The following is a 26,095-nucleotide window of genomic DNA, read 5'->3' as shown; positions in this document are numbered from 1 at the left end:
CTTTTAAAGAATTTTCTGTTTAAGGACTAAAACAAATAGCTGGTAGGGACTACAACAAGCTTCTTCCTGGGTTAGTGACATCACTAACCCTAAAATTTACATAAACTCTGCCCCCGGGAATACACAACAAAGGGGTTGAGACCTTGTTGGGCTGCTTTAGAGAAGAGGAAGAGTTGTTGTAGTAGAGTGTTTCTACAATGCTGTTTTACTCACAAACAAGGGTCAATTCAACGCTGGATTTGCACAAAAGATTAACATGACAGCACATGCTAGTCGATGAGATGAATCAACTCCACAGTAACTACATAAATTTATCCACTAACCATTTACAAACGTCCAGATGCATTTTATAAGTTGTAACTTCTTTCTGAGTCTCTTCATCAGTGTCTGACTCTGGTTTGAACAACGTAATGCTGAACACCGTTACTGACAATCATTTTGGCTTCGTGAGATTCTCCAGCTTTGTTGTTGTTGAGCAACTGAAGCGTGAGCTGTTAAAGCTCCGCCCTCTTCTGGAAAGTGGGCCGGGAGCAGCAGCTCATTTGCATTTAAAGGTGCCATCGAACGTTTTTTACAAGATGTAATATAAGTCTAAGGTGTCCCCTGAATGTGTTTGTGAAGTTTCAGCTCAAAATACCCCATAGATTTTTTTTTAATTAATTTTTTCAACTGCCTATTTTGGGGCATAATTAGAAATGCGCCGATTCATGTTGCAGCCCCTTTAAATGCTCACGCTCTCCGCCCACGGAGCTCGCGTTTGCCTTAAATAGTGCATAAACAAAGTTTACACAGCTAATATGGGTTATATGGGTTCAAAATGGATCTTTACAAAGTGTTCATCATGCATGCTGCATGCATACATCGGATCATGTGAGTATAGTATTTATTTGGATGTTTACATTTGATTCTGAATGAGTTTGAGTCTGTGCTCCGTGGCTAACGCTAACATTACAGACTGTTGGAGAGATTTATAAAGAATGAAGTTGTGTTTATGAATTATACAGACTGTAAGTGTTTAAAAATGTCTCCGTGAATACAGTAGTAAACAATGGTAACTTTAACCACATTTCACAGTACATTAGCAACATGCTAACGAAACATTTAGAAAGACAATTTATGGTTATCATGGATCATGTCAGTTATTATTGCTCCATCTGCCATTTTTCGCTATTGTCCTTGCTTGCTTACCTAGTCTGACGATTCAGCTGTGCACATCCAGACGTTAATACTGGCTGCCCTTGTCTGATGCCTCGATCATGGGCATAAATATTAATGATCCCGACTGTTACACAACAGTCGGTGTTATGTTGAGATTCGCCTGTTCTTCGGAGGTCTTTTAAACAAATGAGATTTATATAAGAAGGAGGAAACAATGTAGTTTGAGACTCAGTGTATGTCATTTCCATGTACTGAACTCTTGTTATTTAACTATGCCAAGGTAAATTCAATTTTTAATTCTAGGGCACCTTTAAAGAGACACAGCAGCTCACGCCCAAATAGAGGCAAATTTGACAAGCTATAATAAATGATCTGTGGGATATATTCAGCTGAAACTTCAGACACATTCTGGGGACACCAGAGACTTATATTAAATCTTGTAAAAGGGGCTTTATAGGACCCCTTTAAAATGATAATTACATTTAAGATTTTTCAGACTTTTGACCTTGAAAAAACAAACAAACAAAAAAAACTTTCAATTTGAAAAATAACTACTTTTTATTCACACGTATTGCTAAAAACATTTTACAGTTCTTCACTTAGATCTATTTTTAGAAATGTTCGCACTGTTGAGCCCTGTAAATGATAAACATTTTTTGGGGGGTGAACTATCACTTTAGGAACACTGTATATTGGTTTAATTTCTATTATTCATGCAGCCCTAGTTGTTGGATCTTAGTTGTTTCTTAGTTGTTGGAACTGCTGTGACAGTATCAATAAGTCAGTCAGTTAAACTTGAGAATGAATATTTTGAGAAGAGAGTTGTAAATGAAAGGCCAGATCAACTGATTCATTCACAAACGTATGAACCTTCATAAACTGACGAATCATTACTTTCATTGTAACTCAGCATTCACTGTGACTGCACTCTCCCTTTAAGAAATACTCCCAAAGACTTGTACAGCATTCTTGCTATTCTGAACACAAAGCGCTGGCAGGGGCAGAGGTGAAGCAGGGCCAATAAGATCCCATTAGATTTATGGGAGGGGGGTATCTGTCAAGACAGCAAAGCAGGAAGACAGGTACCGCAACAGGAAAGAGCTCAGGGTTAGTGATGCTTCTGGCTCCAGTCCCAAACACCAGCCGTCGATATGACGGAAGAGAAAGTGGGTGAGTGAGCCAAAGGAAGAGGAAGAAAGAGAGATTTATCAGATTTACAGCGCTGGAGCCTCTCTTGCATTCGGTAAGTGTAGCCATGCAGTAAACACCCCGCACCAAGTCATTAATCAGAGCCACTGCTGCTGTCTATGCCGTATCACCTGCACAGCTACACTGAAAGTGTTTGTGCGTGTCGGCGAGAGTCCTAATGTGCGTACATGAAAGAATGACAGAAAAACAGAGACATAAAGGTGCAGGCCGACAGATGGAAAGATCGACGGCAAAGGACACCAGAGGATGTGATCAGGGTTTACAAGAGAGACGAAAAGCGAGCGTTAGAGAGAGAGGGCGAGAGTGCCAAAAAACGCATAACGTATGCTCCTACCTCTCACTTTAAATCTGGATGTAATTATGCATTTTATAGATTATCTACAGCCAACTAAAGAATCTGTGCTTAATGCTGCCATGGGGAAAATGAATCATCATGAATCATTTTCCCCTGTAGAGGGATTACTCCTCTGAGAGGCAATTCTGCAGCGGACCTCAGTACAAAAAGAACACCGGATCAGCATGCCTGAGTCTAATCGAACGCTACAAACTCAATACAAGCAGAGAGAGCTGAGAAAGCCGAGGCGGTAATTAAGTATCAGAAGAATCAATTCCTCATTTCAGAATAATTACGGCCTCGTGATGTGGTGTCGGACTGATTGGCTTGATTTACTGGTGTAATGGCTTTTCAACTAACACAAAAGCACCGCATACCTCCGCAACGCAATTATGATATTTGGTTCAACTCTCAAATATAGGGATTCAATTGGAAGCTGTACACAATTAGAAACTTCGTATTTTAGAGGATCAATAGGAGTTAGGCCATGTCCTGTGCCTTTGTAACGCTCATAGCTTTTCACAAAAAACTCAATCGACTTTCATTGAGATGAATTTCAGTGCTTTAAAATGCAGCACGACCTTTGAAAATGATGAAAGTCATTCATGTTGTTCACAAAAGCTTCATTCTTACCCATCTTCCTCGGAGGAGGCCTCAGAGTCGCGCACTTTGTCAGGGTCAGGAAGGGTGCTGGGGTCAAAATCTTCAGCACCTGACAGATACGCTACCACCTCCTCCTCATCATCATCATCCTCATCTTCATCACTATCAGCAGCAGCAGCAGGTTTGTTTTTCTCCTGTGTGACAGGGAATACATCAATTACATACTGTATTTTCAGATTTATACTTTGTATTTATACTTATTATCTGGTATATTACATGCCGTCATTTGCCATGAATATTTCTTTCCCATTCACTCTTTTGGGTCAGTGCTTAATACATGTGTAATCGTGGTCCAAAACATTTTGTGATTTCATTTTTAGTCAAAAATGCATAAGACCATATTGTATTTGTAGCATAAATACTAATGTGCCCTGATGCATGCTGAAGGACCGCCTACTCACCTTTAAAACAAATCATTGCGCAAAAAACCCTCATAAAACAGCACACAAAGTATAGTACACTGTCAAAAAAAGTGCAAAAATTGTACCTTAATACCTTAAACATATTAGTACCTTAGAGAGTAGACTACTATGATAGGTACATTGAGATAAGTTATAAAGTTGTTCCTATAATGGGGTATTGCCCCAGTGAAAAGCTGTTGTAAAGGTACATTTTTGCACGTTTTCTGAGAGTGTATCTATTACTTGTACTTCAAACATTAAAACTGAGAATCTGAGGGGGGCAGCTGAGCAACTGGCTTTGAGCTGAAGGCTAATGCTATTGATAGATTTCTCCATGTGTTTCTTGAGGCCATAGGCAGTAGTAGAGCCCTGCGAGGGACTATTTTCTTAAAGAAATAGTTCACCCAAAAATGATTATTATGCCAAAATTAACTCACCCTCAAGCCATCCTAGGTGTATATGACTTCTTCTTTCAGCCGAACACAGAGTTATATTCAAAAATAGATGTATATCCTCAAACATTTTTGTTTAAAACTTCTCATTTTAGACTTCTAACATTGGATCAGAGGTCATCTTAACACTGGAACTCTCATGAATGCTTGTACGGCCATTGCTGCAAGCCAGTGATTATAGTTTATTAAGTTTTAAATATGGATATTTTTCTTACAAAAACCCATCGCTTCGCTTCAGAAGGCATTTATTAACCCACTGGAGTTATTTTCATTTTTTGGTAAACTATTCCTTTAATCCTGGTCCCGTTGAATTTCTGATCATTACCGTCTGCTCCCGCAATGTGTGTGTTCCACTCCTGCCCAAAAAGATTCTGGAACACGGGACCCGCGCTGTATTTTTTGACCGGCCACTCTTTGATCATTTAGAGCCAAATAGTAACCATTTTCTCCAGCGGCAGTGGTGAAGGAAGTGATTCCAGCTCTGTCTCTGTGCTTTAAAATGACTAGGGTTGCAAAGGGGTGTAAACTTTCCAGTAAATTTCCGGAAAATTTACATGGGAACTTAACCTGGAGAATTTTGGACATATTCCAATTTGGAAACTTAACAGAAATTAACAAGAATTAATGGGAATTTATGAGAACATATGGGAATTTATGGGAATTAATTGGAAATTTATATAAATCTCTATATACATTTTATATATATTTATACAAAATATATCATATACAAATATAAATATAAACATTTAAGTCTGGTCATAATAACATGAAATAACAGTTATTTCTTTTTTGCATCTGATTAATTCTAATTTAGTAAATATGTAAAATAAATATATTTTTATTGCAATTGTTATGCGTGTGTTTATTTCAGTGTCACATGATCCTTCAGAAATCATTCTAAAATGCTGATTTGATACTCTATCAATGTTGGAAATTTCAGTTGTGCTGCTTAATATTTTTTTTGGAACCTGTTAAATTTTTTTCAGGATTCTTTGATGAATAAAAAGTTAAAAAGAACAGCATTTATTCAAAATAAAAAAAATCTTTTCTAACAATACAAGTCTTTAATATCACTTTTTATCAATTTCACACATCCTTGCTGAATAAAAGTATTATTTTCTTTCAAAAAAAACAAAACAATTACTGACACCCAAATTTTGAACAGTAGTGTATAATGTTACAAAAGATTTCTATTTTGAATAAATGCTGTTCTTTAACTTTTTATTAATCAAAGAGTCCTGAAAAAAAGTATCACAGGTTATAAAAAAATATTAAGCAGAACAACTGTTTCCAACATTGAAAAAAAAAAAAATCAGCATATTACAATGATTTCTGAAGGATCATGTGACACTGAAGACTGGAGTAATGATGCTGAAAATTCAGCTTTGCATCACATAAATAAATTCCATTTTAATATATATTAAAATAGAAAACCATTATTTTAAATTGTAATAATTTTCTCTATTTTTGATCAAATGTGCATGTTATGGAGGATTGCACAGTGCATGTAGGAGGTGCGGCCTCAATAGCCCTGGCGGAAGTAGTGTGCTATGTGAATGTGATTGAGGAATGTGGAGGGTAAAAATTGAAAAACTAAAATTGCATAAATCTGGATGTTTTAACCAAGATTATGCTGCAAGATTTTTTTTCTACATTTTAACTACATTTAAGTTCCCTGTTATAGGCTAACCTGCAATTCCCTGTTTATTCCCATATATTCCCGTTAATTCCCGAAATTTTACAGCCTTGAAAATTCCTGGAATTTTGCAACCCTTCTAGGAACCTTACAACTCTGACTATGGGCCAGCCTCAACCAGGTTTATTTTCCCACTGGCCTGCTACACCTTCAGAGTGACCTCTTGTGCCCTCAGACAAGAATCCTGGTACAGTGTATCTGACCCCATGTTCTGACCTCTTCTTCTTTGGTTTAGGTAACACACAGAAAAATCAATACCTGTAGTCAAACCATCCTTCTTTCTTTCACAAAACCCCCATAAATCTACATCCACACTGTGTAAATTCACATATGTACAGTACTATGCACATCTAACAGACTGCCTAGATTGGTAGAAATGAAATTTTCCGCACCAATCTTGTATTCTACTATATAATATGAAACATGCAAATTGAACTGTGGTTGGTCACTTTACACATCAGTTAAACAATGTATTCCTGTCTAAGTTGGGTGGCACTTGGGTGACTGAATAATCTACAATGTAGACCAACCTTTTTTCCGTCAAATTTGGTTACAGGAGACTGTATATATCTGTACTTGGACCTGATAAGGGGTCTGTACAAGTATAGGATACTCTGCATTCAGCCTTGCTTCTGGCTGTGCTGTAATCTAATCATGCTTTGTAAAACCTATTTGAATTCTGCTGACAGACCTGCGCTTTGAACAGATGCCTCTATGTGCACTGAATAATGTCAGATTACGAGAACAGCCAAAAACAGGAGGTTAGCATAAACTCTCTGGAATAAAGCAAGAATTTCAAACAAAACTAGAGCAAACAAAATGAATAAAAACATTAAAATGCATTTTAAAAAAGTACTATACTACCATTCAAATATCTGGGGTCAGTTAGAATTTTTTAAATTTGTAAAAAAAAAAATTATATATATGAAATTTGGATAATATTTTTCTATAGAAAATTTACAAAAAAATGCTGTCAGAAACAATTTAATATCCAATATTGGCTGATAAATATCTCAAAAATAAAAAATAAGCTGACAGTGGAAATAACAGTTATGCTGCCAATATTCTGTGCATCTCTAAAATAAATAATATATTCACTACATTAATTTCCATGATGTTTTAAAAAATGTATTTATGCAATGCATTTTCCAGGCCTGAAATTTAAAATTCCTCTTGCTGAAATAAAGATATTTAGGAAAGGTAAAACTGAGTACTTTGAAGAGAAGTTTTAGTAAACAGATGGTGTGATATTAATTAAGATCTCTGTGATGACTGCCACCGATTGAACAACACGACTCTGAAAGGTCCATCTATTTCCTCAAATGTCTCGAGAGGAGCACCAAAAGAAGCGAAACTGACAGGAAATGAAGCAGAACTGCTATCTGTTACAGCATATGCTGTCAAAAGGGCGATTCAATAGCTCTCTAAATTAATCTGGACTACTTGTAACGACGGACAGATCGACCACCAGTTGGGCTGTTAAGTCGAAGGAATGAATGAATGCTAAAGGAGCGCTGAGATTCATTGTTAGGGAGGTGATGAATAGTCTCGCATTCTTGGACAGTCCGCTGCATTGATCAGATGACAAACGAGAGGAGAGCAGCAGCTGCATTTCCATATGGATGCGCAGAGCTCAATCCCCCAGTGAGGACAGGCAGAGAGAGACGGGACACATGACAGCTGCCAGCCTATGAATTATGGGCTGTCTGCGGGAGGGAAAGGCCAGAGACTGAGGGGCATCTCCCTCCTCTGACTCCCTGTGACAGGAATTCCTCATTTCAAATCAGAAACCATTTCATGAACCTTTGAAAATGTCAAAATTACTTTAAAACCTTAATTCACATACAAAGCCGGCACTCATCATTAATATCTAACTAGATGTTACAGCTTTTGAGATGACTCTGAGCTCCGGTTGACGTACCTCTTTCTGCTTTTGGTTCGCTTCCCTCCGAGCTGCTTTCTCTTTCAGCCTTTTCTCCTGTTCAAAATAAGAGAAAAACACACTTAATAAAAAGCCGCACTATACTCAGATTTGGTCACGGCTCAATCTCATAAACATGTCAAACAGCCAGGGGTTGAAATGATTACACAGACTCAGAGAAATAGCATAATTTAACTTTAGTGTTCTGCATTTCTTCTGGAGAGAGACTGAAGAGAACTTGTGTCACTTTCCAGTATGAAGGGCGTCTGGACTGCCAGACACAACTATACACATTAAAAGTGACTCGCAGATGTCTGGGAGACAGGAAATATTAAGAGGTTGAGGGGTGAATGGAAATCAGAGAGCAGAGAGTGTAATAAAACCAATGTCAAGTGCATTTCATTGGCTTTTTATTACTTTCGAAATGTCAAATGATGCTAAATGTGGAAATACATCCAACGGTTCACTTGGATACATCATTGAATAAATATCAGTGCCACAGAATCAAAGTCAGATACAGCGGTAGTTTGCCACCAAATGTCTCAATATTTTGGATGAAATATTAAAGCGTTTTTAAAGGCGGGGATCATAGGCAATTTTTGCCATGTCCTTGGGTTTTCTTGAGAATATTGTTTTAAATTATAATTTATTACTAGGATTAGCCCAATTCTGCTGGAAAACCGCAGACTTGGCAACAGTGGTAGGTGGAGAGAAGGCTTTTGTGGCTGTTTGAATGCATTCGACTACAAGAGCGTCTATGGTATGAAATCAATCTGGTCAAATTTGTAAGTTGTAAGTGGACAAGTTCAAAACTTTTTAGACCCCGTTTACACCTGTATTTAGCATAATCCACTTGTGATTCGATCAACCAAAAAGCATCTTAATACCAGGAGTAAACAGGGCCTTAGATACAGTATGCCATTAATAGATAAAATAAGTTATAATTAATACATTTTAAGCATGAGCTTGACCAGAGCATAGAAAGCTAGGAACTCTCTATATAAACAATGAGTTGATGAGTATTATTGATTGTTTCACTGCCATAAACTCTATGAATAAGGTTACTATCCACCCACATATCCACAAGGATGCTTGATAAAAATAAAAAATAAAAAATAAAAAATCTTAGGAGGTCTAAGGACTTAAAGGTGGCCTAGATTCAAAATTTGAATTTACCTTGGCATAGTTGAATAACAAGAGTTCAGTACATGGAAAAGACATACATTGAGTTACAAACTCCATTGCTTTCTCTTTCTTATGTAAATCTCATTTGTTTAAAAGACTTCCGGAAAACACACGGATCTCAACATAACACAGACTGTTACGTAACAGTCGGGGTGTATGCCCCCAATATTTGCATATGCCAGCCCATGTTCCCAACATTATGAAAGGCATTAGACAAGGGCAGCCAGTAACGTCTGGATCTGCACAGGTGAATCAACAGACTAGGTAAGCAAGAACAACAGCGAAAATGGCAGATGGAGCAATAATAACTGACATGATCCATGATAACATGATATTTTTAGTGATATTTGTAAATTGTCTATCTAAACGTTTCGTTAGCATGTTGCTAATGTACTGTTAAATGTGGTTAAAGTTACCATCGTTTATTACTGTATTCACGGAGACAAGAGCCGTCGCTATTTTCATTTTTAAACACTTGCAGTCTGTATAATTCATAAACACAACTTCATTCTTTATAAATCTCTCCAACAGTGTAGCATTAGCCGTTAGCCACGGAGCACAGCCTCAAACTCATAGAGAATCAAATATAAACATCAAAATAAATACTTTACTCACATAATTCGAAGCATGCATACAGCATGAATGACCAACATCTTGTAAAGATCCATTTGAGGGTTATATTAGCTGTGTGAACTTTGTAAATGTGCTGTAATATAATCGAGAGCTCGTGTGGCAGGGAGCACGCGAATTAAAGGGGCGGCGCGCTGAAAAAATCAGTGCATAGTTAATGATGCCCCAAAATAGGCAGTTAAAAAAAATAATTAAAAAAAATCTATGGGGTATTTTGAGCTGAAACTTCACAGACACATTCAGGGGACACCTTAGACTTATATTACATCTTGTGAAAAAGCATTCTTGGGCACCTTTAAAGTTAAACTTTACTGACAAATCTTGATCACACAGAGATGCTGACTTGACACACGTCACATACGCAGCAAAACCCTTTAGCGGTATTAAAGGAACAGGAAAAAGTCTAGGCATTATGGTAGTCTCTGCATCTCACAGGGCTAAGCTACAAATGATGTTCGGCTGGAGTAACAAAGACTCCATGCAACAAACGCACCAGCAAACCCAGTGTGTCTGATTAATGAGCATGTGCACGTATTTGATGGATTACTGGGTAGCTGCCTCTCAAAGTCTATGACAGCACCAAATCTAAATGGATTAGGATGGTTAGGCTTTTCACAGGAACTTTCACAGACACACGCCAATGTCTTCTGCCTCGTGTCTTTCAGAGAAAAAGAAGAAAAGAAGAGTTTTTACTGTATTCTAGTCTGCATGTCAGCACTTGACAGCACTGGTAGGAGAAATTGGCAGGAGAGACTGGCACCAGCATGCTTTTATTTTAGTTTTTGCTTGGCTGAGAAGTGAAAGACATAAAGTGTACTATCCTGGGTTAACACAGAAAATGTTAAACCAGGGCCAAATATACTCATATTTTAAAATTCAAGGCTAATTAAAGTCAGTGTGAACTGAGATTGCAAGCCATTTTAATTGTTTGGCGAAATAGGATACAAGACAAAAAAATAGCATTTTATTAATTGGGAATACAGCCTGAATCGAAAGAGATTTTGCCAAAACATTGACTAAATAGCCATTTGGCTACTAGGAAACATTGTCATGTAACATTACGTGCAAGTGATGTCAGAAGAAAAGGAAAGTTGTATCGGATATTATGCAAAAAAATGTTTTATGTAAGCAATAAGGTACTCAAGGCTGTGCTGTTTCGTGAACAAGTCACAGCTGAAGGGCATTGTTAAGCGGAGTGCCTGCAACCCCTTCAGCCGTGACTTATTCACGATACAGCACTAGACTTGAGTACCTTATTGCTTTTATAAAACGGTTACCACACAATACAAATATTGAAGCCAAAAATATGTAACAATGCAACTTTCATGAAGTAAAATAACTAAAAGCCTTCCTTCCGCCGGAAAAAAATAGTCCCTGACCGTGAACAGCAACAGAAGTTACATTATTATGCCATTAGATGGCGGAAAAGACTGTCTTTATGAGTGTGTCGGTCAGTAGCGAAGACTTTTACATCGAAAAGACTGAATTGTTGTGAACACGAAACAAGACGCAGCTGACAAATGCTTTGACTAGCGCTGTCAGTCACAGGAAAACCCCTGAACTGTTAAAAGGACAAGATAATACATCAGACATTTAAACATAGGACTGACCTGAAGGAAAATGCTAAATCTGAATGCAGGTAATAAACTCGTCAATCTCTTTCTCACAATACTCTTCTACATAATACAGTAAGCTTCAATGAACAATATCAATTGAGAACAAACAATTTACGTTGCTAAGAGTGGTTGCTAAGGGTGTTGTGTAGTGATACACAGAACCGTTGTGTGAAGCGGTCATAGCAGTGTTTTGTTATGAATAAAACCAGCTATTGACCAATCAGAATCAAGGACAGGAACTAACCATTTTATAATCATTGAAATGACATGTGCCAACAAAAATAAATAGCATTACATCTTATTTTACACTAGGGATGTGCCTCAAGCCTAAATCTGAATTCGGAAAGGCACGGAAAATGAATAATGCATTCTACAGAGCCCCTAAAGGGACATGGTTAGGCTTGCTGCAGTAGTCAGTGACATTACAGTACATCAGATTTCACTTATCGCGTGAAGATAGTAAGGAGAGATGACTGAGAGGACGATGTCAGAAGATTTGGTACAACAATTAACAAATATCTAACCTTGTAAAATGTGTGATCAGTACTGCTGCTCCCTATACACAAAGTACGTGTGATTGTGAATTTGAGTGAAAGTAAATAGCAAGCGCGCATTCAAAAAATATTTCAATACCCCGCATATTGATAACAGCCCACAAATTAACTATATAACTTCGAGAGCACGCAAAAGTATTTAAGTATATTTGTCTTCCTATCACATTTTCCTTTTAGGGGCTCCATAGAATGCGTTATTTCCTTTCCGAACATAGTATTTGGCTTTTGGGCACATCCCTATTTCAAGCTGACTTTAATATATTTTTTTTCAATGGATGATTTATTTAGTTAAAGAGAGCCATGGCCTAGTGCAGGGATTGCCAAAGGTCTTTGTCAATCAAAGCTCTTTAACATAAAATATTGGTAACACTTCATTTCAATAGTCCACTTTAGACATTGTACCAACAACTACACGTTGTAACTACATGTCAACTATCAGTCATTAGAGAATTAGTAGAACGTCTGCCAAATATCTGACATTCTACTGACTATAAGTGACTTTGCAAATACATATCAACTTCTAATAAGCCTAACCTAACAGTCTACTTATACTCGGAGTTAGTTGACAAGTAGTTGCAAAGTTACTTTTGAAAACAAAATATTTACTTGAAGTACCCTCTGAGATTTTAAGTTAACATTTGGGTAATTCAACAACACATTTGCATATGCATGGTTCTCTGATTTAGGTTAATGGTTACATGACATGCAGGTAAACAAATAAAATATTTCATCTTTTTAGTAAGCGTTTTATTTTACTTGTTTTTATTTAAAAATTACTTAATTTTTTTCAAATTACAAATTTTTTTATTTTAATTTATTTTATTTTATTTTAATTTATTTATTTTTTTTTACATTTTTATGATTTAACCAATTATTTATTTTTTATTTAATTATTATTTTAGGAAACCTAAAATTTTAGTGGTTAGCAGACATTGATTCGTGGTGTTCAAGTTAGTGCCGCAAGTTGAAATCTTCTGCCCATCAATTCCTGTCCTCTCTTCACTACCAATATAAATAAATGTGGAAAACAGCAAAAAAAAAAAACTTTAGACTTTAACTGGAATGGGGAAATGCCACCAGAACAGTCCTTATCTGTGTCCAGTTATAGAAATAGATCCCATTATTTCTGTGCTTTCTCACTGAGCTACACACTCGCAGCGATCGATTAAAAAAAAAAAAAAAACCCCAAATAATCTGAAAACTGCATCAGACAAACAGGGGATGTACTTCACAACACTTGACTCTTAACGAGAAAACACTCTCCACTAGAATGGTGCAAATGGTGTGATTTTTCCGGAGAGCAATCCTTTAAAAGCTTGTCCAATACTCAGAACTACAGTAATAAGTCAGAGGTCCAATCTTGAGCACCGATGCCTGGAGCTTGAAGCCATGCTGCCTGCACAGGCATCTCAGTTATTTTCGATCTGCCCGAACATGCAAAAGCACCAGCCACAGGGCCAGAGTGTGTTTTCGATTGCCCATTGCCCTCAGCTCCTTCTGAACACAATGAATCAAAAGGATTCTCTGTATCATTTTATTTAAGAAGGAGCCACATGGACTTGGCATGAACCAGAAGGATGGAAAATATGATGGTACAGTTGATCTCACCCTGTGTTTCTCCTGGATTTTACGACGGTACTCGATCTTGTCAAATGCCTGGTCTTCTTTGCGGAGTCGCTCTTTGGCTGCTTCCACGTTAATGCCAGACACCTCTTCGTCGTCCTCTTCATCTGGTACCACGGTCCTCTGCAGCGGAGGCCACTGCTGTACCTCCTGCACACATATATCACAGTTCATTTACACCGCTTTTTATGACCCTCATTAATATATGAGTTCTGGTAATACAAACCTCTCCCTCCTCAGTGAAGACCTTCTTAGTGTTGACCTTTAAGTTTCTTTTCACTATTTTCTTTGCACCTTTGATTTTGGTCTCTTTTAGTTTCTTATTCTTGGCATTAGCATCTGTACCCTAAAGAGAGAAAAAAACATGTTTTAGATAACCGGATGTAATCATAAAAGCTGTCATTTTAAACTCCCGGGAGCCACGAAAAAACCTACTGAAATTGAGAATTCATAAAGGAGCTTAGAAAGCTGTTCATTCGATCCCTTCATTTAACCAGGACACTGACACCCAACACCACTCCACACTATTACTTTCTCCTTTGCAGTCATTAAAGTTGAGTGCTGATGAGATGTGAAAAGGTTCAGATCTTGAAGAAAACCACTTTCCACTTAAATCCTCTGCAAACTCGAAAAAAAGGATCTTGCTCATCTGCACTTCAACAGTTGTGTGCCACTTAAACCATAGCAGCCTTTAGCCTGATCACATTTTGACACTGTTTGACACAATTGTGTATCTATAAAAATTAAAATCAAATCATTTACATGGTCCTGACTACTCAGTATATTGCGAATCACTGAAAAAAGCTACCAAAAGATGACAATTCAAAGACATTTGATTATTGTGACAGATGAGAACATTATTGAACAGATGTGTCTTTAGAAATCTAAATATTGTTTGTTTTATGCCCATATTTTATTGTATTATGCAGTCTAGTTGTTGCATTTTTTTAAAGGTTTAATTATTTTAACTGTTTAACTGTGTCTGTGTATATATTGTTGCCACAGTACCGTTCAAACATTTGTAGTTGTGAAATATTATTACAAATTAAAATAAATGTTTTCTATTTTAAGTTATTTTATAGAGTCACATGATCATTCAAAAAACATTCTAATATGCTAATTTGTTGCTTAAGAAAATTTACTATTATTATTATTGCTCAAAACAGTTGTGCTGCTTAATATTTTTGTAGAAATTGTAATTTTTTTTTTTTTTTCCAGGATGAATAGAAGAATGGAAAGCTCAAAATAACAGCATTTATTTATAAGAGAAATGTCTTGTAAAAGCCTCAAGACAAATCAGGCAATTTTGACATGACTCACAGGTCCGCGTCTCTCATAAACTTGCCAGGTCTGCACAGGAGTCATGCTAACTGTGTCTCGGAGGTATATTGAGAGAAGTGTTACATAATTTAGCACGTCCTGATATCTGCAGGCCTACTGAAACAACACACTTTGAACGCAAAGTGCACAGAACTTGAATAGTAGCCCTCCTGAATCACAGTGCAATGGGTCACAATAGCTGAGACGTTAGGAGGAGGATTCAAAATGACTGTGAAAAAGCGGCAAGCTGCATCTCAATTCTTTTTCTATTTTAGAGTCATGGACTCATTGGAATATTCAGGTTTTAGCTGAAGTGTGTAATTTGTATTGGTCCGAAATCTTGGTCCATATATCAAACATCATACACTTGCATGTATACTGTATGTATGAAACTCGGTACACATATAGACTTCATCAGGCCTTAAAGGATTAGTCCACTTTTAAATACACTTTTCCTGATAAATTTACTCACCCCCATGTCATTCAAGATGTTCATGTCTTTCTGTCTTCAGTCGAAAAGAAATGAAGGTTTTTGAGGAAAACATTCCAGGATTATTCTCCTTACAGTGGATTTCAATGGCTACTAACAGATTGAAGGTCAAAATCACAGTTTCAGTGCAGCTTCAAGGGCTTTAAACGATACCAGATGAGTAATAAGGGTCTTATCTAGCGAATCGATCGGTCATTTTCGAAAAAAATACAACCGTTTATGCTTTATAAACAAAATATCACCTTGAACGTACTTTCTGCTTCCGCATTCTTCATAACGCTTACGCTGAATGTTCTAAGCCTTCCCTATTCTACTTACGGAACGAAGTTTTTTTTTCCGTAACTTGAATAGGGAAGGCGTAGGACATTCAGCATAAGCGTTATGAAGAATGCGGAAGCGGAAAGTACGGTTAAGCCGATCGATTCGCTAGATAAGACCCTTATTACTCATCTGGTATCGTTTAAAGCCCTTGAAGCTGCACTGAAACTGTAATTTTGACCTTCAACCTGTTGGTAGCCATTGAAATCCACTGTAAGGACAATAATCCTGGAATGTTTTCCTCAAAAACCTTCATTTCTTTTCGACTGAAGAGAGAAAGACATGAACATCTTGGATGACATGGGGGTGAGTAAATTTATCAGGAAAAGTGTATTTAAAAGTGGACTAATCCTTTAAAACTTTCATGCTCTAAGTCATACATCAGCCCAACAGGAAGTCAGCCATTATGGGTTGTTTGGAAAACGCATGTTCTGTTATATGATATACTTCTCTTAGGCGATACATCCGATTGCCATCAAACTTGGTCAGCATGAAGTCAAGACATTGAGGATGCTAAAACTTCATTACTATAATGTCAAAACACGTCAGATGTAGACCTGCTAAAGGATTCTTGATATCTTAAATATTGTTGCCATGGCAACATGTCAAACTTTAATATTGTTTTTGGTGTTTTTGAGACTCTTAGCATGCTTCAAATTGCGTTAAACTCGACACACACATCAGAGATGTCGTCCAGTAGACGTGGGCAAAGCCTTAGAAATGGTCGGGGAGGAGGGGCTCTATAGCGCCACCTTTTGACAAAAGACTAAATGCCTATGTGCATAGGACCATCAGAAATGTGGAATAACTGTAATGACACCAGATGTGTGTTGTTTATTTACCTCATCGTCTTCGCTCTCTTCACTGATATTGAACACATCTTTACGTTTGACAGTCAGAAGGTCCAGATTGTCATCATCCTCCTCTTCATTAAAGCCAGATAGCAGAGCTGCAGGCTTTAATGTCTCCTTCTCTTCTTCTTCATCATCATCATCATCATCATCCCCCTCCTCCTCTTCATCGTCTTCTTCCTCAGACTGTGAGGACTGAGACTCAGGTTGCCGTCCTTTGAGCTTGGCTTTGAAACTCTCCAGCTCATCTTCAGGTTCGTGTTCTGCAGTACCGCTGTCATCCTGCGCCGCTTCACTCTTTTGCTGCTGGGCCTTAATGAGGAACCTGACCCGTGGCGCCACTGCCAAACCCAGTGACCTGACGATAAGATCACAAAAAAATGAACTTGAACGATCTACTTTAGTACTTTTAGTTCTTTTGCCACTTTTTATAAATACAGTCAGTTGTGGCCAAAACAAAAACTTAAAAAAAAAAAAAAACAACATTTATATTATATAAAACATAAAATGATTTTTTTAAATTAAAAGTTACAAGCTGTTTTAAAAGAAAGTAACCAACCTACCTGAACTACTATAAACTGCATTGCATCTTAAAATATACTGAAATATACTAAAAACAACCAAAAGAAACTGTTCAAATATGATCATAAATATGACTATATATATATATATATATATATATATATATATATATATATATATATATATATATATATATATATATATAGAGTGAATATATAAATATGACTATGAATACATAGTGACAGATCATTTTAGAGACAGTTTTGGACAAGATAATGTGGGCAGAGAATATAGACACTAACTACTAGACTATGATGAATTATGAAAGATGCATTAAACAGTCTCCGTTTTCAGAACAGATGGTTATGGTTTCTTTTGGGAGGATTTCATTGCATAACAATGACACATCATTTTAAGCACTCATGAGTGTGTTCAAAGTGGACACACATGTCACACACAAACACATGCACACAGAGGACTGCTGGTACTGGGCATTACTTCACAGCATCCACTCACATGGCATATTCTGGGAGTTTGAGCTGGAAAACATCAAAGACATCTCTGTTCTTCATCAGATAGACTGAGCGGAGGTAGGACATGAAACACTGCAGTTGAGAGGAGGGAAAAAAGAGAAGAGGTATTACGGAGGATAAAATCTGAAAACTTATCCCTGATAAACACATTAGTGAGAGTGCACAAGCAGGCGTTTCACGGCAGCAATTTGCCCGATTATATTTCAGGCTGTTCATCTCTCTATAACGAGCCTCACAAAGCTCAGCCCAGAGCGTGAGGCAGACAATCAGATTATCCTAAAAGCATGGCTCTGCTCTACAGTATAACATCAATATCCAGTGTTCGAGACAAGGTGTGACAGACTGCACAGGAAGTCAGGACTCCTCTCTGACCTTACCCTCTTTGCCCGCTCCTTCTGGTCTATTTCCTGTGCCAGAAAGGCCTCCAGCTTCTCCTGAACCGACACCAACTTCTCTGGATTCACCCTGAGAATGAATTAAAACAAATGATTAGCACAATTGACCTTGTTTACAGCTGGTATTACCATCTGTGGTGTAAACGGTCCGATATATATTTGTGATTGGATCAACGAAACCACATTCAGATTGTTAGAAATGTGACAAAGACTTTTTTTTTTTTTTTTTTTTTAATTATAAATATATTGTAACGGATTACATGTAATCTGGATTACGTAATCAGATTCCAAAAATCAAGTACTTGTAATTAGAGTAAACTACTTTTTAAAAATACTCATAATCAGACTACAGTTTCTTTTTTATGGATTACACGGTTACATATTATTTACACAATGGCAGTAAGTTGCTCACAAATCATTGATTCTCCTAAATGTTAATGTTTTTAACGTTTATATTTTTTTCATAATAAACCTGCCGCTTATATAAACGTTCGTGATTCTTCAAGTTTTTCCAGCAGTAAGGGGGAAATATAGATTAAATACAGATGAATATATATGAAATAATATAATAATATATAAAATATAGATGAAATATTTGATGTAGCAGTGACATTGCTGTAAATTTCATGTTTTTCAATATTTGTTTTTGTAATGTTGCTGTTTTCTAAATTTACTTAATTTTAAGTAAATATGTTTTAAAATCATAAGATGTGATTTTGATTTATTCAGTGTTACTATTAGCAAATAACAGGTACATTAGTGTTAGTATTTTGAAGTATTAACTGTCCATACATTGCACTTTTTAAAAGAATCTTAAAATATAACTAATTTTAAATATATTTTTTTCTTTGTATCTGTCAAATTAGTACAAGATTATCCTTCAATATATGTGACATCAAATAAGGGTTAGCACAAAAGTAATCTAAATGTAATCCAAAAGTAGTCAGATTACGTTACCAAAAATGTTTAATCTAAGAGATTATATTACTGATTACAATTCATAAGTAATCTACCCAGCTATATATATACATATATATATATATGATTGCTGAATATTTAGTGACATAATTTGCTTCAGAAAAAAAGTGTCTGATAACAGAATATACTATATGTAAATGAATAAAGCACACAAATGGACATTTAATACAGATACTGAGCACAGTAACGGTAACACTGACTAATAGCAAGCAAACTCAGGCCCATGGAGACTGTGACTGCAGTAGCATTCTCACAGCAGACATCACTGATCGTAATGATCATATGCATTAAGCTGCCATCTTTTGTTCTCAGCAGCATTCTTCACAAAGACCATGCTTACAGCCTTTGCAAAATGCTGATGAACCAGAATCCAGAGAAGAATCAGGCCACATTTCACACACTAAAGCACAGACAAAAATAAACATTTCCAAACCCCTCTTATTTTCACTGCGCAATCACACAGGAAAGATGAGCTGCACTCACTGGATTTTGTTAATGGGAACTTTTTTCTCTTGAAGCTGTTCAATCATGCCCTTTTCCTCCGAGGGCAACAGGACCAGAAGCGCTTCACCTCCCTCCTTATACCTAAAGAGAAACGGAGAGTTAAAACAAATAATTCACTCAATATGCACTCAGACATGCCACAGAAAACAAATATTAGCATTCATGTTTGGAATGGCATGACGGGGAGTAAATGATGTCAGATTTTTTATTTTTAGGTGCACTATCCCTTTAAGGTCACACTGGGTGGTCTGCTGCAATACAGGCCTCTCACACAGGTTTCTCTTTTTTTAAGCCCTCAGCTCTATGAGAGCTCGTGTTAAAGCTCATGAGCTTTCTGCTGAGGGTGGTGATCTACAAAAGGGAGTTACTGAGGATATCGATTTCACACTGAAAAGACAAGTATAGCAAAGAAAATAGACAGCTTGTGTGGATGGCAGGTGTGTGCCGTGCCGTCTCACTCTAAGCATTGAGAAACTTGATGTTTCTTTAGCTAGACTGCAGTGCTTAATACTTTTACCCTCCAGGTGAAACTGTAACAGGTCAAGCCAGAGCCCAAAAATGCAATAACTCAATAGTTGAGCTGCCGTTAATCTATCATGGGCAGCATCAACAGAGAAATCTGTACAGTGACTGAATATGAATTTATGTAACAAGACATCAGTGTCAGAAAACCTACTGTTTACTTGAGGAAATGAGGTTATAAAAACATTCAAGTGTGGTTGCAAGAGCAATCCAGAGTATGAGCACATATAAAACATTTGAAGAGCAGAATTCAAATTTCAACACTGTTTCCATATGTACTGAATATGGAAGGGATGAGGAACAGATCAAATCTGCCATCTAGTGTTACAGCTAAAAACACTTGTGTAAATGCAAATATTTTCACAGTGAGGTTTCAATATGTAACCGGTGAGTACAGAATAAAACAGTTTATAATACAGTGTATCAGGGTTACCTGGCTGTTCTGCCAACTCTGTGAATGTATGTGTTCGCATCTTCAGGACAGTCGAACTGCAGCACCCAGTTCACTGCAGGGAAGTCTAGGACCACAACAATGTTTTTTTTTTTTTAAATATGGCTATCAATCAAATTGAATTCTTTGCAGGACGTGCTGATTAATTAATACAAACATTCACAAACATTTGCTGAGATATGTAGTCAATTAAAACAATAAATTGACAGAACTAGTTTCAATCACTTTAGACCAATATGGGCAGATGTCCACAGAAAAATGTATGTTACCAAGTCCTCTGGCAGCGATATCTGTGGCAAAAAGTACTGCAGAGGTCTTGCGGACAAAGTCATTGTAAACTTCCACCCTCTTCATCTGCTGCTGTTTCCCATGCAAAGCAAGAACGGAGATACCAGGACGCAACCGGCAGAAGACCCGGAAAAGATACTGAACCTGCGCATACAGAGAAAAAACAATACATTTTAACAGAATAACACTACTATTAACAGAGATGCATAATTACATTACACAACAGTATTGCACTACTAGTATTAATAATGACAAACCTGAAAATATATTTGGTATCAACTTTGGATTTAAATATATTTATATACAGTACTGGTCAAAAGTTTGGATTCATTACTATTTTTAATGTTTTTGAAACAAGTCTCTTATGCTCATCAAGCCTGCATTTATTTGATTAAAAATACAGAAAAAACAGTAATATTAGGAAATATTATTACAATTTTAAAATGTTTTAATATACTTTCAAATATAATTTATTTCTGTGACGCAAAGCTGAATTTTCAGCATCATTATTCCAGTCTTCAGTGTCACATGATCTTACAGAAATCATTCTAATATGCTGATTTGATACTCAGTTATTATCAATGTTGTACGTTAAGTAAGTTAAAAGAACAGCATTTATTCAAAATAGAAATATTTTATAACAATATAAGTCTTTACTATCATTTTTTATCAATTTAACACATCTGTGCTGAATAAAAGTATTCATTTCTTTCAAAAAAAAGAAAAAAAAAAAAGAATTGAATGACAACAAACTTCTGAAAGGTAATGTATATTGTTACAAAATTTCTATTTTAAATAAATGCTGTTCTTTTTTAACTATTTATATTTAATTTTTTAAATAAAATATATTTAATATTTTAAATAATTGATCAATTAATTGTTTCCAACACTGATAATAAATCATCATATCAGAATGATTTCTGAAGGATCATGTGTCAGTGAAGACTGGAGTAATGATGCTGAAAATTCAGCTTATGACATCATATGAATATGATGTCATAAAATCACAAATCTGACTTAATTTAAAGGTCAGAAGCTATAGTTTACATGATGAATAAAAAAAATCACAAACATGACACTTGAAAATTAAATAATTGCATACTTTTATTCATTAATGTGTAATATATATATTTTTTTCCCGAACAGATTATGAAATGTACTTGAATCTAAGAAGCTCTAAAAGTTTTTCAGAATTTTTACAGCTCTTTTGCTGTAGACCATCTACAAATGTTAAATCCACAAATAAAATGTTAAGGTTGCAACTGCATCTGTCTGAAAAAACAGCAGTGATTGATTTTATTATTATTAATTTCAAAGCTTTCAATGAACTCTCATTATAAAAAGATTTTTAATATTTTAGTTCTAACAAGTAAGTTTTTGCTCAAAACTAACCAAAATGGACAGTGCTTCCCACACATAGACTTTACTTGGGCGGGCCGCCCACGTATAATAACGGCCGCCCAAGTATATTTGGAGAAACATTTTTGCTTTTATTATTTTTATCCTCTTATACTTTTATATCCGCGCAAGATAATGAAACCATCCGCGATCGAATAACTAGTTGTTTCGTACCTGCTCGTTACGTGTGCGTCAGAACTGTTTACTCCCGCTAGCATTCCAATGGGCGCTGCATGTTGCAAAGTCACAAGGCGTTCTACAAGGTCGCACAAAAGTGCCTCAGACTGCTTCAAAATGATTCTCAATCAATGAAAAGCGCAGATTTATGCCAGCGATTACGAATGAACTCAAGTTGATGAATTATTACAAAGTCTACTTCATGGCCAAAATAAGAGTCCCGGTGTATTTCGGGCTTGTTTATAAAAAGTCACACGCTAAGTTTTTTCTTTTTCTTTTGGGCATTATTGGTATTTTGGTTACACAATAAATTGTATTTAATTTGATTTCCATTTAATTCATAGTAAATTATTGTAGTCTCCCCCACAGGAAGAAAAGACTAAGAACATTATTTGACACATAATTATTCATTTTATAAATTTTACTAGTAAAATCTGTGTCCCATTCACTGAGAGAGACACTATATGACAGCAAGGAGAACATACGAAAAGGTGAACCATTTAAATGCTGTAATTTTGCATAATTTACAATGCATAATAATGCATAATATTAGTATGTAATTAAATGTAATATGCTATGTAATTACAATTAATTTCAATAAATAAAAATACTGTTAAAAATCACACATTATTTGTTTGTTACATGTAGTAGACGATTTTTGTGCCGTGGGTAATAGGATGATGTGGGAAGCACTGATGGAAAATTATTTGGTTTATAATCCCCACACAGGAGAGACTTGGTGCTGTTTCCTAACAAAAGGAAAATATATTGGTATCGACATCGGCCAAATGAGTTGAAAAATATCAGCAAAAATCCAATAGCGTGCTTTCCTAATCATGACACTGAAGACTGGAGTAATGATGCTGAAAATTCAGCTTTGCCATCACAGAAATTAACCGCACTGTATTCTCTGACAACATACACTGTGATGAACTACAGAACAGAAATTGTTTGAGCTCTAACCTCTTTGCAGCAGGCAAAGAAGACTATGATCTTCTTCTGAAGGTGACTCCTCAAAAATGAGAAGAGCATATTGACTTTCTGGTGCAGTTCACACACCACATAGTTCTGTTCCAGAGTTGCAGGAGTGCTGCAGAAAAAAAACATATCAGTGTACAAGATCAGCATGTCTATGATGTCAAAAAGCCATTGACATTAAGAGCAGGCTGAGTGACCCAACCGCCCAATCACTAGAAAAACACGATCTTACCTGAACTTGGCCTGCTCATGGACCCACACATACTCTGGGTTCTTCAGGCTCAGTCTGGCCAGATCTTTGACAGACTTGGTCTGAGTGGCGGAGAAGAGAAGGGTCTGTCGTGTTTTCGGGAGGTTTTCGACAATGGCATTGAGTGTGTCAGCAAAACCCATGTCTAGAATCCTGTCGGCTTCATCAAGTACTGCCGTGGAAGAGGATGCGTGTCATGTTATTGAAAATAATGGGATGAAAATAAGACCTGCACACCACTAACACCACACCACACCACTGTACCTACTGTACACCACAAAAGTTTGGGGTCAGGATGCAGAAAATGGATTCAGTGAAAACTGAAAACAGCCAAAACTTTTATACTGATACATAAGATTTTTTTCAAATAAATGCTGTTCTTTTGAGCTTTGTATTCATCAAGGATCATGAAAAAAAGTGCATTGTGGTTTCCACAAAAACATTACGCACAACAACTGTTTTCAACATTGATAATAATGTGAAATGTTTTCTGAGCACCAAAACAGCATATTAGAATGAACTTCTGAAGCATCATGTGAGCAAATAAATGCAGCCTTGGTGAGCATAAGCCTTAAAAACATTAAACCCCAAACTTTTGAACAGAAGTGTGTTCACAGCACTTATTAAACATCATCTTACCAAGAATGTGCAGATTTGAAGCATGAAATGTGGCATTCTCGTCCATGTGCTGCAGCAGACGTCCTGGGGTGCAGATAATGATATTTGTACGATGGATCTTCTCCGATTCATCTTTCAGATCCTGCAGTTATTGACAAATAATAACCAATTATGACACAATAAAAAACCTAGAAAGAAAACATGAAATAACCACTCTAAAAACTAAAAAGGCACACCTTTCCACCAATTACAAGGCCGGCAGAAAATTCATGCTTCCTGCCGACCTTCCTCAACACCTCAAAGGTCTGATAGGCCAGCTCTCGAGTGGGAGAGATGATGAGAGCGCCGAGGCCGTCCATCGCAGTCCACTGTTCACGATACAAGCACTCCAAAACCTGCAGACAGTCACAGTGTATTAGAGAGGCTTTTGGTTTAGGTTTGAATTCAAGTTATTTTTGAATTCTGAGTAGTACTGCAGATGAAATATTTAAAAGAAAAGATTTAACTAAAAAATTAAAAAATTAAAATGATATTATATTATAGGTCAAAAGTTTGGAATGATTCAGAATTTTTTTAATGTTTTTGAAAGAAGCTCATCGAGGCTGCATTTATTTGATGAAAAGTACAGTAAAAACACTAATATTGTGAAACAACTGTAATATATTTTAAAGGTGCCCTAGAATTAAAAATTGAATTTATCTTGGCATAGTTAAATAACAAGAGTTCAGTACATGGAAATGACATACAGTGGGTCTCAAACTCCATTGTTTCCTCCTCCTTATATAAATCTCATTTGTTTAAAAGACCTCTGAAGAACAGGCGAATCTCAACATAACACCAACTGTTACGTAACAGTTGGGATCATTAATATGTATGACCCCAATATTTGCATATGCCAGCCCATGTTCAAGGCATTAGACAAGGGCAGCCAGTATTAACGTCTGGATCTGTGCACAGCTGAATCATCAGACTAGGTAAGCAAGCAAGAACAATAGCGAAAAATGGCAGATGGAGCGATAATAACTGACATGATCCATGATTACATGATATTTTTAGTGATATTTGTAAACATGTTGCTAATGTACTGTTAAATGTGATTAAAGTTACCATTGTTTCTTACTGTATTCACGGAGACAAGAGCCGTCGCTATTTTCATTTTTAAACACTTGTATAATTCATAAACACATCTTCATTCTTTATAAATCTCTCCAACAGTGTAGCATTAGCCGTTAGCCACTGATCACAGCCTCAAATTCATTCAGAATCAAATGTAAACATCCAAATAAATACTATACTCACATAATCCGATGCATACATGCATGCTAGTCAATTTTGAAAACATAGTTTTGCACATCCCTAATCCTGAGTCATTGAGCTGGCTGGACATAGCCAGTGATTTAAAACTCTGTATGACCAGAAGCCCTTAACAGCTTAATGATGTGTGCTAGCTGCATCCCTGACTGTTATAGACCAGAGCATAGATTTTTCCACCTCTAGGTGGTCTCTAGACAGGTCTTTAATGATATTAGTTGTTCAGGATATACATGAGTGCACAATTTGAGTCTTAACTCATTTAATTAAGTTAGAACCATTTAATTATACTGATTTAATGCTCAAAAAACATTTCTTCATATCAACGCTGAAAACAGTTGTGCTGCTTAATATTTTTGTGGAAACCGTGATACACTGCCATTCAAAAGATTGGTGTAAGTTTAAAAAATAAAGAAAAAGAAGAAAAAAGAAATTAATTTTATTCAGCAAGGACAAATTAAATTGATCAAAAGTGACATTTAGGGCCAGATTTACTAACAGCTTGCACCAGCACAAACCCTCTTTTGGTGTTAAAAAACTACAGTCAGGATTTACTAAAGAAACGCAGAAAAAAATTAGCGCTGAAAACAAATGGGCAGTTATTTTTGCGGCTGACCTTATTGCATATGCACTTGTAGGAGTTTCCCTTTCAAATGCAAAATTTATGGGAGGAGAGTATTTAAATGAATCATGCAAGGCGATTTACTAAGGTTTACGCTAGTCAATTTACTGGTATTTGTGCCATTTTT

General features: G+C 36.3%; 1 protein-coding gene across 1 annotated transcript in view; it reads right to left on the bottom strand.

The window, feature by feature from the left end:
- The window catches only part of ddx10 (DEAD (Asp-Glu-Ala-Asp) box polypeptide 10), a 32,262-nt gene that overhangs the window by 4,492 nt on the left and 1,675 nt on the right, over positions 1-26,095 (bottom strand). Inside the window, exons 4-17 of the mRNA XM_048166072.1 lie at positions 24,272-24,430; positions 24,057-24,177; positions 23,400-23,589; positions 23,153-23,279; positions 20,596-20,758; positions 20,309-20,393; positions 19,333-19,434; positions 17,854-17,941; positions 17,460-17,548; positions 16,413-16,779; positions 13,669-13,788; positions 13,428-13,592; positions 7,835-7,891; positions 3,335-3,498 (exon numbers count right to left, since the gene is read on the bottom strand). Of these exons, the coding sequence (XP_048022029.1) occupies positions 3,335-3,498; positions 7,835-7,891; positions 13,428-13,592; positions 13,669-13,788; positions 16,413-16,779; positions 17,460-17,548; positions 17,854-17,941; positions 19,333-19,434; positions 20,309-20,393; positions 20,596-20,758; positions 23,153-23,279; positions 23,400-23,589; positions 24,057-24,177; positions 24,272-24,430 (1,997 nt within the window). The remainder of the gene's footprint in view (positions 1-3,334; positions 3,499-7,834; positions 7,892-13,427; positions 13,593-13,668; positions 13,789-16,412; positions 16,780-17,459; positions 17,549-17,853; positions 17,942-19,332; positions 19,435-20,308; positions 20,394-20,595; positions 20,759-23,152; positions 23,280-23,399; positions 23,590-24,056; positions 24,178-24,271; positions 24,431-26,095) is intronic.

The sequence above is a fragment of the Megalobrama amblycephala genome, linkage group LG18 (genome assembly GCF_018812025.1).
Source record: "Megalobrama amblycephala isolate DHTTF-2021 linkage group LG18, ASM1881202v1, whole genome shotgun sequence".
Taxonomy (NCBI): domain Eukaryota; kingdom Metazoa; phylum Chordata; class Actinopteri; order Cypriniformes; family Xenocyprididae; genus Megalobrama; species Megalobrama amblycephala.
Note: the sequence above shows the minus strand (reverse complement) of the source record. Positions and strands in the feature narration are given on the sequence as shown.